The sequence below is a fragment of the Manacus candei genome, unplaced genomic scaffold (assembly GCF_025592945.1).
Source record: "Manacus candei isolate 608988 ecotype Guabito, Panama unplaced genomic scaffold, ASM2559294v1 h1tg000293l, whole genome shotgun sequence".
Lineage (NCBI taxonomy): Eukaryota > Metazoa > Chordata > Aves > Passeriformes > Pipridae > Manacus > Manacus candei.
In genome coordinates, this window is record NW_026138341.1 from 22,090 (window position 1) to 36,868 (window position 14,779).

The following is a 14,779-nucleotide window of genomic DNA, read 5'->3' on the forward strand; positions in this document are numbered from 1 at the left end:
CCAGGAGATGTTCCATCCCAGAGATGATCCATCCCAGGATGGATCCATCCCACCACCCCTGGGGCTGCTCCGTTTTATCCACCCCAAATCCTGAGGCTTTCACGGGGATCCCGGGACGCTTTGGGTTGGAAAAGCCTCCTTTCCAACCCTTCTCCAAGGCCACCCCTGGGCCGTGTCCCCGAGTGCCACATCCACAGGCTTTGGGCACTTCCAGGGATGGGCACTCCCCCCCTGCCCCGGGCAGCTGTGCCAGGGCTGCCAAACCCTTCCCACGCAGCAGTTCTCCCAAAATCCAACCTGAACCCACCCCTGGCACAACTCGAGGCCGTTTCCTCTCGTCCTGTCCCTTGGGAGAAGGGACCAACCCCCCCCCGGCTCCACCTCCTTCCAGGGAATTGTGGGGAGCCAGAAGGTCCCCCCAGAGCCTCCTTTTTCCAGGCTGAGCCCCCCCAGCTCCCTCAGCTGTTCCCATGAGTTCTCCAGCCCCTTCTCCTGCTCTCCAGACCCTTCTCCTGCTCTCTCCAGACCCTTCTCCTGTTCTCCAGACCCTTCTGCTCTCCAGACACTCCTCCTGTTCTCCAGACCCTTCTCCCACTCTCCATCCCCTTCTCCCACTCTCTATCCCCTTCTCCCATTCTCCATCCCCTTCTCTTGCTCTCCAGGGGGGCAGGAGAACATGGAAAGGGGTGGGAGAACATGGAGGAGGGGTGGGAGAACATGGAGAAGGGGTGGGAGAGCATGGAAAGGGGTGGGAGAACAGAGAGAAGGGGTGGGAGAACCTGGAGAAGGGGTTGGAGAACATGGAAAGGGGTGGAAGAACACGGAGAAGGGGTGGAAAACATGACCTCAGCACCGGCCTCACCTTCACGAGCTCAAAGGGGAACCTCTCGTGGAAGATCCGGTTGATCCGGGCACCCCCCGAGAGCTCCACGGTGTCCACCTGGTCTCCCGAGCCCTCGATCCGCTTCTCAAAGTCCACCCCGAACTGCTGGACCATCCTGGGGGGGAAAAACGGGATGAAAGGGGCTCCCAGATCCCGCCCCGCAGCTGGGCTGGGGAAACAAAACTGCCCCGGTTCCTCTGGATGGGGAGGGAGAACCAAAATCCCACTTTTCCTGCTGGCCAGGAGGAGGGTCTGCCAGGGATGGAGGCGGGAAACACTTCCAATTCCGACAGCAAACCCTTCCCTTCGGGGCAGGCAGGACAAGGCAGGCATGGAATGCTGATCCCAGCCCCCAGGGATGCTCCGGGGGCATTCCCGGGAGAAGCTTTCCCCCATCCCTCCCCTCTGGAGCTGCAGAGCCCGACCACGTGGCTATCCCAGCTCTTCCCAAGGTGGGAAGAGCTCCGGGAACACTGGGAAAGGCGGGAAGGCAGAGCCCAGAGAGGGGAGGGCCGAGAGGAACCTACTGCAGCAAAGCTTTGGTTTTCCGCGTGGGGTCGTCGGGGCGGAAGTTCTTGTACTCCTCCACCTCCTTCTCCAGGGAAAGCAGCTGGCTCTGGAGTTTGCTGCGCAGCGAGGGCAGCGTCTCCCGGATGTGGTTGGTGAGTTGCTGTGGGAGGAGGAGGAGGGGATGGAGGAGGAGGAGGAGGGCGCTGAGCCGAGGAAGGCTCGCGGGGCGGCTCCCGCTTTTCCGGGCGGCTCCCGCTTTTCCGGGCGGTTCCCGCTTTTTCCGGGCGGGAGGGAGGTGGGGAAGGGCCCGTCCCACCTGGTTGAGGACCCTCTGGAGGTGGGGGGTGCCCATGCGCTCGGCCATGTGCCGGTAGGCCGGGTGGGACAGGAAGAACTTGCGCTCGGCCGCCAGCGCGGCGCGGATGTCCTTCTTGCCGTCGATGTCCTTCTGGCTGCGGTTCACCACCCCGATGTACCCTGGGGGAGAGCAGGGACGAGGGTTGGGGGGCACGGAGAGCAGGGAGAAGGGGTGGGAGAGCATGGAGGAGGGGTGGGAGAACATGGAAAGGGGTGGAAGAACATGGAGAAGGGGTTGGAGAGCATGGAGAAGGGGTGGGAGAACGTGGAGGAGGGGTGGGAGAACGTGGAGGAGGGGTGGGAGAACGTGGAGGAGGGGTGGGAGAACATGGAAAGGGGTGGAAGAACATGGAGAAGGGGTGGGAGAGCGTGGAGAAGGGTTGGAGAGCGTGGAGAAGGGGTGGAGAGCGTGGAGAAGGGGTGGAGAGCGTGGAGAAGGGGTGGGAGAGTGTGGAGAAGGGGTGAGAGAGCATGGAAAGGGGTTGGAGAGCGTGGAGAAGGGATGGGAGAACATGGAGAAGGGGTGGGAGAGCACAGAGAAGGGGTTGGAGAACATGGAGAAGGGGTTGGAGAACATGGAGAAGGGTTGGGAGAGCGTGGAGAAGGGAATGACCTGAGGAGGACACCCAGAGTGACCCCAGGGGGACACAGGGAGTGACCCAAGGGAATGACCTGAGTGTGACACCCAGAGTGACCCAAGGGGGACACAAGACCCCCCCCAGAGTGACCCCAGGCCCCGGGCCCCCCCGTACCTCTCCGCAAGGGCAGCAGTTTGTTCTCCAGCACGTCCCGGGCGTCGGTGCCCTCGTCCATCAGGTCCAGCTTGGTGATGACCCCGATCGTCCGCAGCCCTGCGGCAGCAGAGCCACAGTCAATCAATCAATCAATGCCAATTAACCACATCCTAATGAGCCTGGGGGGGGCGGGACCCAACAGGGACCCACGGCCCTGAGCGGAACCTGAGGATGGGGGGAGAAGGAGGAAGAGGAGGAGGAGGAGAAGGAGAAGGAGGAGAGGGAAGAGGGAAGAGAAGCCCTTTGGCATCAAAATCCATCAGTGGAGAAAGTGGTAGAGAGGAGAAGGAGAACAAGGAAGAGGAAGAGGAGGAGGAGGAGAAGGAGGAAAAGGAGGAGGAGAGGGAAGAGGGAAGAGAAGCCCTCTGGCATCAAAATCCATCAGTGGAGAAAGTGGCAGAGGAGAACAAGGAGGAAGAGGAGGAAGAGGAAAGGAGGGAAGAGAAGCCCTTTAGCATCAAAATCCATCAGTGGAAAAAGTGGCAGAGAAGAGGAGAACAAGGAGGAAGATGAGGAGGATGAGGAAGGAAGAGAAGTCCTTTGGCATCAAAATCCATCAGTGGAGAAAGTGGCAGAGAGGAGGAGAAGGAGAACAAGGAGGAGGAAGATGAGGAGGAGGAGAAGGAGGAGGAAAGGAGGGAAGAGAAGCCCTTTGGCATCAAAATCCATCAGTGAAAAAAGTGGCAGAGAAGAGGAGAAGGAGGAGGAGGAGGAGGAGGAAGAGGAGGAGGGAAGAGAAGCCCTTTGGTATCAAAATTGACCAGAAAGTGGCAAAGAGGATGAGAAGGAGAACAAGGAGTAGGAAGAGGAGGAGGGGGAGGGAAGAGAAGCCCTGTGGCATCAAAACTCCACAGCCCCAACACTTCCCAGCTCCTGGGGAGCCCCCCCAGCCCTCTGACCTTGGGGGTCGACCTCCTTGGCCATCTTGAGGGCGTCGGAGTTGGCCAGGTCCATGTTGGCCGGGGTGACGGCCAGGATGAGGCTGCTCTCCCTGCTGATGAACTGCAGGATCATGTCCCTGATCTGGAACTCGATGTCCTGGGGCTGGTCCCCCACGGGCACCTTGGTGATGCCCGGCAGGTCGATCAGGGTCAGGTTCAGCACTGGAGGGGGGCACAGAGGGGGTGCAATCAGGGGGTTGGAGGGGTTTTGGGAAACACCTCTGGGATCGTCCTGACCCCACCTCGGCACCCAGAGCACGGCCCCACACCCGGGCTCTTCTCAAAGGGTGACTCCCCCTCCTCCCTGGGCAGCCCCTTCCAAGGCCTGACCACCCTCCCTGGGCAGCCCTGACCACCCTCCCTGGGCAGCCCTGATCACCCTCCCTGGGCAGCCCATTCCAAGGCCTCATCACCCTCCCTGGGCAGCCCTGATCACCCTCCCTGGGCAGCCCATTCCCAGGCCTGACCACCCTCCCTGGGCAGCCCTGACCACCCTCCCTGGGCAGCCCATTCCCAGGCCTGACCACCCTCCCTGGGCAGCCCTGACCACCCTCCCTGGGCAGCCCATTCCAAAGCCTCATCACCCTCCCTGAGCAGCCCATTCCAAGGCCTGACCACCCTCCCTGGGCAGCCCTGATCACCCTCCCTGGGAAGGATTTCTCCTGGATGCCCAACCCACAGCTCAAGGCTGTGCCCTCTCATCCAGGGAGCAGAGCCCGACCCTCCCAGCTCCCCCCTCCTGTCAGGGGGTTTGCAGAGAGCCAGAAGGTCCCCCCTGAGCCTCCTCCTCTCCAGGCTGAGCCCCCTCAGCTGCTCCAGCCCTTTCCTCAACCCCGTTCCCTTCTCCGGACACGCTCCAGCCCCTCCACACCCTCCCTAAACTGGGCCCAGCACTCGAGGGGAGGCCTCCCCAGTGCCCAGCCCAGGGGCAGAACCACCCCCTGCCCCTGCCAGCCCCAGCCCAGCCGGGTGTCCTCCTTCTCCCAGGGTTTTCCCGGGGTTTTCCCAGCTGGAGGAGCCCCGGGGGGGAGGGATGCCCTCACCGTGGGGCGAGTAGACGCGCAGGTTGATGGGCACGGGGGAGATGCCCTTGTTGGTGCCCGTCACCCGGTCGGTCTCCGCCTCGATCTCCTGCCGCACCTCGTCGAAGTCCGTGAACTTCTTGGATTTGCAGTGCAGGAACTCGGCATATTCTGGAAGAGGAGAGGGAAGAGACCTGGAAAACGGGGAACTGCCGGCACCTCCGGCACAGGGAAGGGGAGTGCTGGGTCTGAGAGATCCTGATCCGGGGATGGAGAGGGGAGAAGGGGATGGAGAGGGGGAGAAGGGGATGGAGAACGTGGAGAAGGGGTTGGAGAGGGGGAGAAGGGGATGGAGAGGGGGAGAAGGGGATGGAGAGTGGGAGAAGGGGATGGAGAGGGGGAGAAGGGGATGGAGAGGGGGAGAAGGGGATGGAGAGGGGGAGAAGGGGATGGAGAGGGGGAGAAGGGGATGGAGAACGTGGAGAAGGGTCTGGAGAGCAGGAGAAGGGGCTGGAGAACAGGAGGAGTGTCTGGAGAGCAGGAGAAGGGGCTGGAGAACTTGTGGGAGCAGCTGAGGGAGCTGGGGGGGCTCAGCCTGGAAAAAGGAGGCTCCAGGGGTACCTTCTGGCTCCCCACAATTCCCTGGAAGGAGGTTGGGCTCGGGGGGGGGTTGGTCCCTTCTCCCAAGGGACAGGATGAGAGGAAACGGCCTCGAGTTGTGCCAGGGGTGGGTTCAGGTTGGATTTTGGGAGAACTGCTGCGTGGGAAGGGTTTGGCAGCCCTGGCACAGCTGCCCGGGGCAGGGGGGGAGTGCCCATCCCTGGAAGTGCCCAAAGCCTGTGGATGTGGCACTCGGGGACACGGCCCAGGGGTGGCCTTGGAGAAGGGTTGGAAAGGAGGCTTTTCCAACCCAAAGCATCCCTGGGATTCCCTGACCCCACCAGCTTCCTGGAAAAGTGACAGTGTGTCCCTGCAGACAGCGGGATCACGGCTCCCTGGATCCTGGATCCACCCCAGGAAGAGGGATTTCAACAGATCAGGGGCCAGGATGGTGCAACTTCCTTCCTCCTTCCCTGGGCAGGGGGTGGAGGGGAGGGAAAACCCCACCCTGTGCCAGGGCTGGAATATCCAGGACTCCTCATCCTCCTGGACACCTCTTCCCCCATCCCAGAGATCTTATCCCTCATCCTGGACACCTCATCCCCCACCCCAGGAGTTCTTATCACCCATCCCAGGAGTTCTTATCACCCATCCCAGAGATCTTATCACCCATCCCAGGGGTTCTTATCACCCCTCCCATCAGCCAAAGGCCACCAGACCGGTTTTTCCCAACCCCTCCCCTCCCTTCCCAGGCCCTGGGAATTCCTGGCAATTCCATGGACAGGTCACTGGGAACAAAGGTCAGCAGAGGCTGCAGGACTGACCCAAATCCAAGATTTTGGGCAGAGCAAGTGCCTGGCTGGTGCAGGGAAAAGGGAGGAAGGAATTGCCAAACGAGCTGGGAAAATGAGTCATCCCTTGGTGTTCCCTGGCATTCCTTCAGCCCCTGTGGAATTCCCTGGCATTCCTTGAGCCCCTGTGGAATTCCCTGGCATTCCTTCAGCCCCTGTGGAATTCCCTGGCACTCCTTCAGCCCCTGTGGAGTTCCCTGGCGCTCCTGGCTCTGATGTGTGTAAAAACCAGCAGGAATTCCCTGTTTTCCAGCCCTGTACCTGTCTTGGAGAAGATGAGCTGCAGGATGAGAGGCCGGCGAGTGACAATTCCGGAGCCACGGGGAAGGAAATCCCTGGAAAGGGAGGAAAAGGGGTTCAGGGATGTGGTTCAGTGAGGGAATGGATCCAGCTGATCCCCCCCCAGATCCTGGGGGGCGCTGGGAAGGCCAGAAGGGGGTCGGGCACAGGAGGGATGGGTCCCTGCTCTCCTGGAGGAGGGAAAAGGATGTTCCTGGGAATGGGGAATTAAAGCAGGAATTAAATCAAGACCCAAAAACTTCAGCTCCTGCTGGGTTTCAACACCTCAATAATCCAGAAGAGAAAAAACCTTAACAAAGGGATGAACCCACCATTGGCTTTTCATTCCCTAAAATCCCACAGTCTCACCCCGTTTCCCTAAAAATCCCCCCCTTAAAGAGCAAAACAAGGCACAGATCCCACAGAATTCCTCTGGCATCGGTGCCCGGAGCTCTGGGGGGGAGGGAATTCTGCCTGGCAAAGGTGCTGCCCCCATGGGAAGTTGGGATCAGGGCTGGCACCGCCCTCTTCCCGGGAATGGGATGGGGAAGCTCCTTCCTGCCGGGAAAGGGCAGCGATAAGAGCTCCCCGGGAGCGGCCGGGGCAGCTCCGGGCGGATTTACGGCTCCAGGAGGGAGAGAACAGGTGGAATCTCCGCTGGGCACGGAGGGTGGCACCGGAGGGTGGCACCGGCACCGCGCCCAGGGAGCGGCTCCTGGCCGGGAATGACCCGGCCGGGACGTCAGCGGGGTCGGGAATGACAGCGGGGACATCCTGATCCCGACATCCCGACCCCGATATCCCAATCCTGATATCCCAATCCCAACATCCCAACCCTGTCACCCCGACCCTGACATCCCGACCCCGATATCCCAACCCCGATATCCCAATCCCAACATCCCAACCCCGTCACCCCGACCCTGACATCCTGACCCTGATATCCCAATCCTGACATCCCGACCCCGACATCCCGACCCCAACATCCCAACCCCGATATCCCAATCCCATCACCCTGACATCCCGACCCCGACACCTTGACCCCAATATCCCAATCCCGACATCCCAACCCCGACACCTTGACCCCGTCACCCTGACCCCGACATCCCAACCCCGACATCCCGACCCCAACATCCTGACCCTGATATCCCAATCCCATCACCCTGACATCCCGACCCCGACATCCCGACCCCATCACCCTGACCCCGACATCCCAACCCCGACATCCTGACCCTGATATCCCAATCCTATCACCCTGACATCCTGACCCCGACATTCCAACCCCGATATCCAAATCCCAACATCCCGACCCCGTCACCCCCACCCCGATATCCCAATCCTGACATCCCAATCCCAACATCCCAATCCCGACACCCCAATCCCGACATCCCAACCCCAATATCCCAATCCTGACATCCCGACCCCGACATCCCGACCCCAACATCCCGACCCCGACATCCTGACCCCGACATCCCGACCCCGATATCCCAATCCTGATATCCCAACCCCGATATCCCGACATCCTGACCCCGACATTCCAACCCCGATATCCCAATCCCGACATCCCAATCCCAACATCCCAATCCTGACACCCCAATCCTGACACCCCAATCCTGACATCCCAACCCCGTCACCCTGACCCCAATATCCCAATCCTGACATCCCAATCCCAACATCCCAACCCTGTCATCCCAACCCCGATATCCCAATCCTGACACCCCAACCCCAACATCCCAATCCTGACATCCCAATCCCAACATCCCAATCCTGACATCCCAACCCCAACATCCCAATCCCGACATCTCAACCCCAACATCCCAACCCCGTCACCCTGACCCCGACATCCCAACCCCGACATCTTGACCCTGACACCCCAATCCTGACATCCTGACCCCGATATCCCAACCCCGACATCCCAACCCCGACATCTCGACCCTGACCCCCCAATCCCGACATCCTGACCCCGACCCCGCAGCCTTGTGGGCAAACCCCGCTCCCTTGTCCCGAGCAGCCCCCGGAATGTGGGTTTATCCCCCCGGAAAAGCACTTCCTGCCCAACCGGGAGGACAAGTCCCGGGGAAGGGCCCTGGGACGGCCCCGGGGCGGCTCCCGGAGGGAAAAAGGGGGAAAGAAACCCCAGGGGAGGCCCCAAAACCAGCCCCGAGGCCCCGCCGAGCCCGGGGTGAGGAGCGTTGGTCCCACAGGGAATGCTGGTCCCACAGGGAATTCTGGTCCCACGGGGAATTCTGGTCCCACGGGGAATTCTGGTCCCACAGGGAATGTCGGTCCCCCAGGGAATTCTGGTCCCACAGGGAATGTCGGTCCCCCAGGGAATTCTGGTCCCACAGGGAATGCTGGTCCCACAGGGAATTCTGGTCCCATGGGGAATTCTGGTCCCACAGGGAATGTCGGTCCCAGGGTGACACCCCTGGATCCAACCCCCTGGGCTGTGCTGCTCCCTTCTCCCACCCCCAACTCCAGGGATAAGGAGGGGACCCCCCGGCATTCCCGAGGTTGGGAGGGATAACGAGGGGACCCCCCGGCATTCCCGAGGTTGGGAGGGATAACGAGGGGACCCCCCGGCATTCCCGAGGTTGGGAGGGGGTGACAGGGAGCACCCCGGGGCGTTCCCTGCAGGAAGGAGGTGACGTGGGTGTCACGGAGCGAGGGATAACGAGGGGACCCCCGGCATTCCCAAGGTTGGGAGGGATAAGGAGGGGACCCCCGGCATTCCCGAGGATGGGAGGGGGTGACAGGGAGCACCCCGGCATTCCCGAGGTTGGGAGGGGGTGACAGGGAGCACCCCGGGGCGTTCCCTGCGGGAAGGAGGTGACGTGGGTGTCACGGAGGTTGGGATAAGGAGGGGACCCCCGGCATTCCCGAGGATGGGAGGGGGTGACAGGGAGCACCCCGGCATTCCCAAGGTTGGGAGGGGGTGACAGGGAGCACCCCCGGGCGTTCCCCGCGGGAAGGAGGTGACGTGGGTGTCACGGAGCTCCGGGCGGCCCCGTGTCCGGGGTCGGCAGGATCCTGACCCCGCAGTGACGCGGGAAGGGCTCCGGGACAAGCCCCGCGGTGACGTGGGAGCGGCCCCGGGAGCGGGAATGGCCCCGGGAAGGTTCCCGGGCCACCCGGATCCTCCCTCCCTCCCCCCTGGATCCAGGTGTGCCCGGGGGAAAAAGGGACACGGGGACAAAGGGACAAAGGGACAAAGGGACAAAGGGCACAGGGTGGAGGAAGCGCCTTGGGAACATCCCGTTCCCAGGGAAGCGTCACCTGGGGGAGCACCTGAGTGCGGCCTCGGCCCTGCCTGACTCGTGCCTGACTCCTGCCTGACTCCTGCCTGGCCCTGCTTGTCCTTGCCTGATCCCTGCCTGTCCTTCCATGTCCTTGCCTGATCCCTGCCTGATTCCTACCTGACTCCTGCCTGTCCCTGCTCATCCCTGCCTGATCCCTACCTGATCCCTGCCTGTCCCTGCTCATCCCTGCCTGATCCCTGCCTGTCCCTGCTCGCCCCTACCTGATCCCTGCCTGCTCCTGCTCATCCCTGCCTGTCCCTGCCTGATTCCTGCCTGTCCCTGCCTGATCCCTGCCTGTCCTTCCACGTCCTTGCCTGATCTCTGCCTGTCCCTGCTCATCCCTACCTGACTCCTGCTCGTCCTTGCCTGATCCCTGCCTGTCCCTGTCTGATCCCTGCCTGTCCTTCCATGTCCCTGCCTGATTCCTGCCTCCGCCCCGACCGGTTCCACGCGGCTCCACCAGATCCAGGGGGTTTTCCTGTGGGAAATCCCTCGGGATGGGTCGCTGCCACCTCCATCCTCCCGCGGGATGGAGTCCTCCCTCCGGCTCCAAATCCCAGCCGGAGCCACCGCCCCCAAATCCCGGGGTTTGCCACCACTCCGGGGCCTCCGAGGCACTTCAGGGAGCGTCTCCAGCATCCCGGTGGGAAAGGATGAGGATTCCCGGCCATGTCCACTCCCCAATCCCGGCTCTCTCCTCGGCCCGGCCACCCCGAGGGCTCATAATGCCCCATTGAGGTCGGGATCCGCCGGGATCATCCCCACCCCCGGCCCACAACGGCTCCATTGTCCCCGGGGAAGGGCCCGGCCGGCGGGATTTGTGGGAGCGGGGCCGGGACGAGGCTCCACACGGGGCTCCGGGGGCTGATCCCGCTCATGATCCCCTTTCCCTGCCGGGCTCCGAGCCCTCCGGGCCCTTCCCAATAAACCAGAGCACCGCGGCTCTCCCGGCCCCACGGAGCAATTCCAGCCCAACCGGGCGGATTCAGGGATCCAGAGGGTTCCCTGAATCCCAATCCCGGGTCCCTCCGCAGGGATTCGGAGCTCTGAAGGCTCCTCGGGATCCTCCTTCTGGGCACGGGGGTGTTTTGGGGCTAAAAACCACCAAAACGGGGCCACGGTGCAGAGGCGGGTTCCCAACACGGATCCAGGCTCCCAATATGGAACCAGGTTCCCAACACAGATCCAGGTTTCCCACATGGATCCAAATTCCCAGTATGGATCCAGGTTCCCTACACAGATCCCGGTTCCCAACACAGATCCAGGTTCCCAACACGGATCCAGGTTCCCCACATGGATCCAAATTCCCAGTATGGATCCAGGCTCCCAACACAGATCCAGGCTCCCCACATGGATCCAGATTGCCAACACAGATCCAGGTTCCCTACATGGATCCAGGCTCCTCACATGGATCCAAATTCCCAATATGGATCCAGGTTCCCCACACAGATCCAGGCTCCCCACATGGATCCAGATTCCCAACACGGATCCAGGTTCCCAACATGGATCCACATTCCCAACACAGATCCAGGCTCCCCACACGGATCCAGGCTCCCCACATGGATCCAGATTCCCAATATGGATCCAGGCTCCCCACACGGACCCACATTCCCAACACAGATCCAGGATCCCAACACAGATCCAGGCTCCCAACACGGATCCAGGTTCCCAACATGGATCCACATTCCCAACACAGATCCAGGCTCCCCACACGGATCCAGGCTCCCCACATGGATCCAGATTCCCAATATGGATCCAGGCTCCCCACACGGACCCACATTTCCAACACAGATCCAGGCTCCCCACATGGATCCAGGCTCCCCACATGGATCCAGATTCCCAATATGGATCCAGGCTCCCCACACAGACCCAGGCTCCCAACACAGATCCAGGACCCCAACACAGATCCAGGACCCCAACACAGATCCAGGACCCCAACACAGATCCAGGTTCCCCACACGGATCCAGGCTCCCCACATGGATCCAAATTCCCAATATGGATCCAGGTTCCCCACATGGATCCAAATTCCCAATATGGATCCAAGTTCCCCACACGGATCCAGGCTCCCCACACGGATCCAGGCTCCCCACACGGATCCAGGCTCCCCACACGGATCCAGGCTCCCCACATGGATCCAGGCTCCCCACACGGATCCAGGCTCCCCACACGGATCCAGGTTCCCCACATGGATCCAAATTCCCAATATGGATCCAGGTTCCCAACACAGATCCAGGCTCCCCACACAAATCCAGGCTCCCCACACGGATCCACATTCCCAACACAGACCCAGGCTCCCCACACAGATCCAGGCTCCCCACACGGATCCAGGTTCCCAACATAGATCCAGGCTCCCCACACAGATCCAGGCTCCCCACACAGATCCAGGCTCCCCACACGGATCCAGGCTCCCCACACGGATCCAGGCTCCCCACACGGATCCAGGCTCCCCACACGGATCCAGGCTCCCAATATGGATCCAGGCTCCCCCGTGGCCCAGAAAAGCCGGGATACAGCTCCGAGAGCCGCCCGGCCGGGGCAGACGAGCCAATCCAAGCCCCCCCCCATCGATCCCGGCTCGATGGATCCGCGTGGCTGGAACAGCCCCGAGGCCTCGGCTCATCCCGGCCCCATCCCGGAGAAACGCTCGATGGGGCCGGCCTGGGACACGCTCCAGGGGCAGCAATCCCCAAATTCCCCCCTCACGGGCGGGAGAACGACGACCCCCGGCCCTCGATTCCCAAGGATCCCCATGGATTGAGGAGCCGGGGGGCCGGACATCCCGAGGGGTAATTAGCTGTAATTAGCACAACCTGCCCAACGAGGTGGGCGAGGATTCCCGGCTGGAGCCGACCGGGCAGATCCGGCCTCCGACTCCGACCCCTCAAAGGCTTTAATTACCAGGGGTGGTAATTAGAGGCTGCCAAAATTCCCACCAGCAGGAATTCAGGAGGGGGAATAACTCCACTGTTGGCACCCCCACTGCTCCTCTCCCTCCTTCCCACCGCGCTGGAAAAGCTGGAAAAGCCCAAATCCAGGGTGTGAATCCGACCTGTGCCGGGATAGGAGGGCAGGAAAGCTCCGTCGGAGCTTCCAGGGGGGATTTTCCAAGGGAAAAGGGACACACAGACCAGCCCGGGACAGCGGGAAAATCCCGGGGGGGGGGAGTTTTTTGGGAATGTTAAGGGAATTTTTGGGAATGTTAAGGTTCAGGGGAGGGGACATCCCGGTTGTTGGTGTTCCGGGATCCCTCGGCAGGATGTGGACGGAGGAAGAGGCAGCCCCGGATGGAGGGGCAGGAGAGGATGGGAGGGAAGAGCAGGAGGGGCAGGAGAGGACGGGAGGGAAGAGCAGGAGGGGCAGGAGAGGACGGGAGGGAAGAGCAGGAGGGGCAGGAGAGGACGGGAGGGAAGAGCAGGAGGGGCAGGAGAGGACGGGAGGGAAGAGCAGGAATCGGGAGCAAAGAGCAGGACTCGGATCCGCATGGATGGAGAGAGAGCCCGAGGGCCGGAGGAGCTGGACGGGGGAGGGAGGGACAGAAGGGAAAGGGTCGGGAAGGAAAAGGGTCAGGGAAGAAAAGGGTCGGGAAGGAAAAGGGTCGGGGAAGCGGCAGCTCTGCTGGTGGTGCCAGTTTGGGGGGTCTGGGGGGGATTTGGGGAGGATCGGGGGTGGATTTCGGGAGGATCTGGAGAGGATACGGGGAGGATTTGGGGAAGATCTGGAGAGGATATGGGGGGGATGTGGAGAGGATCTGGGAAGGATTTGGGGAGGATCTGGGGAGGATCTCGAGAGGATCTGGGAAGGATCTGCAGAGGATCTGGGGTGAATTTGGGGGGATCTGGAGAGGATCTGGGAAGGATTTGGGGAGGATCTGAGAAAGGATCTGGGGTGGATCTGGGGAGGATGGGGGGTGGATCTGGGGAGGATGGGGGGAGGATCTGGGGAGGATCTGGGGAAGATGGGGGGAGGATCTGGGGTGGATTTGGAGAGGATCCTTCCCCCTGGCTGGGCAGGACGGGCTCTGCTCCCCGTTATCAGGGCAGCCCCACCCTGCCTGGGTGTGGGGGCCTTGTCTGGTCCCACCCAGAGCCCCATCTGTGCCCAGGATCCCTGATCCCATCCTGCACCAGGGCCCTCTCCTGGGGACACACGGCCCCGACCTGTCTCGGGGGCCAGGGGATGGGTCCTGGTGGGGTGGGCTGGGCTGGGGCACCCCCCGTGTCCGTGGACACCTTCAGAGACCCCCGTGTGCACGGAGACCCCCTGTGTCCATGGAAACCCCTGTGTCCATGGAAACCCCTGTGTCCATGGAAACCCCCTGTGTCCATGGAAATCCCTGTGTCCGTGGAAACCCCCTGTGTCCGTGGAAACCCCCTGTGTCCATGGAGACCCCCAGAGTCCCCTGTTCCCACAGAGACCCCCCTGCCCATGGAATCCTTCATGTCCATAGAACCCTCCCTGTCCATGGAACCCCTCATATCCATGGAACCTCCCCCATCTCCATGAAACCCTCCATATCCATGGAACCCCCCCCTTGTCCACGGAACCCCCCATATCCACGGAACCCTCCATGTCCATGGAAACCTCCCCCTGCCCACGGAACCCTCCATATCCACGGAGCCCCCCCGTGCCCACGGAACCCTCCGTTCCCACGGAGACCCCCGTGCCCGCAGAGCCTCCCGCGTCGCCGGAGCCGCCCCTGCCCCTTTCCCCTTACGCCATTTCCGTACTGCCCCCCCTCCCCTCCTTCCCCTCCCCTCCCTTCCCTCCCCCCCCGCGCAGCGCCCGGGGCCCGTCGCGCCCTTTGCGCACCTTTTGCGCCCGTTTTGCGCACTTTGCGCAGCGCGGGCCCCGCTGGCCGCGGCCGCGCCCTTCGGGAAGGCGGCGGGGGCGCGACCCGCGACTCGGCCTCTTTAACCCCCCCGGCTCCTCCCCCGCCGTCCCCCCGGAGCTCACCGGCCCACGAAGTTCTCGAGCACCGAGCTCTTGCCCGCGCTCTGCCCGCCCACCACGGCGATCTGCGGCAGGTCGAGGTGGCAGCTCTGGCCGATGGAGCTGAAGGCGTCCTGCAGCTTGTTGACCAGCGGGATGAGCTCCTCCATGCCGCGGTTCCCCATGGCGGGGCCGGGAGCGGCGGCGGCTCCTCCTCGCGGGGCCCGGGGCGGCGGCGGCGGCGGCGGCCAAACTTCCCCTCAGAGTCTCGCCATCCGGGCCCGCCCCCCGCCCCGCCAGCGCCGTCGCCATTGGT

The 14,779-nt window shown here is 62.5% G+C and overlaps 1 protein-coding gene across 1 annotated transcript in view; it reads right to left on the reverse strand.

Moving 5' to 3' along the window:
• DNM2 (dynamin 2) overlaps nt 1-14,741 on the reverse strand; it is a 34,098-nt gene extending 19,357 nt beyond the window's left edge. Inside the window, 8 exon segments of the mRNA XM_051775374.1 lie at nt 863-998; nt 1,411-1,553; nt 1,710-1,870; nt 2,503-2,601; nt 3,444-3,647; nt 4,529-4,678; nt 6,220-6,293; nt 14,488-14,741. Coding sequence (XP_051631334.1) covers nt 863-998; nt 1,411-1,553; nt 1,710-1,870; nt 2,503-2,601; nt 3,444-3,647; nt 4,529-4,678; nt 6,220-6,293; nt 14,488-14,648 — 1,128 coding nt within the window. The 5' untranslated portion in view covers nt 14,649-14,741.
• Between the last annotated feature and the right edge of the window lie 38 nt (nt 14,742-14,779).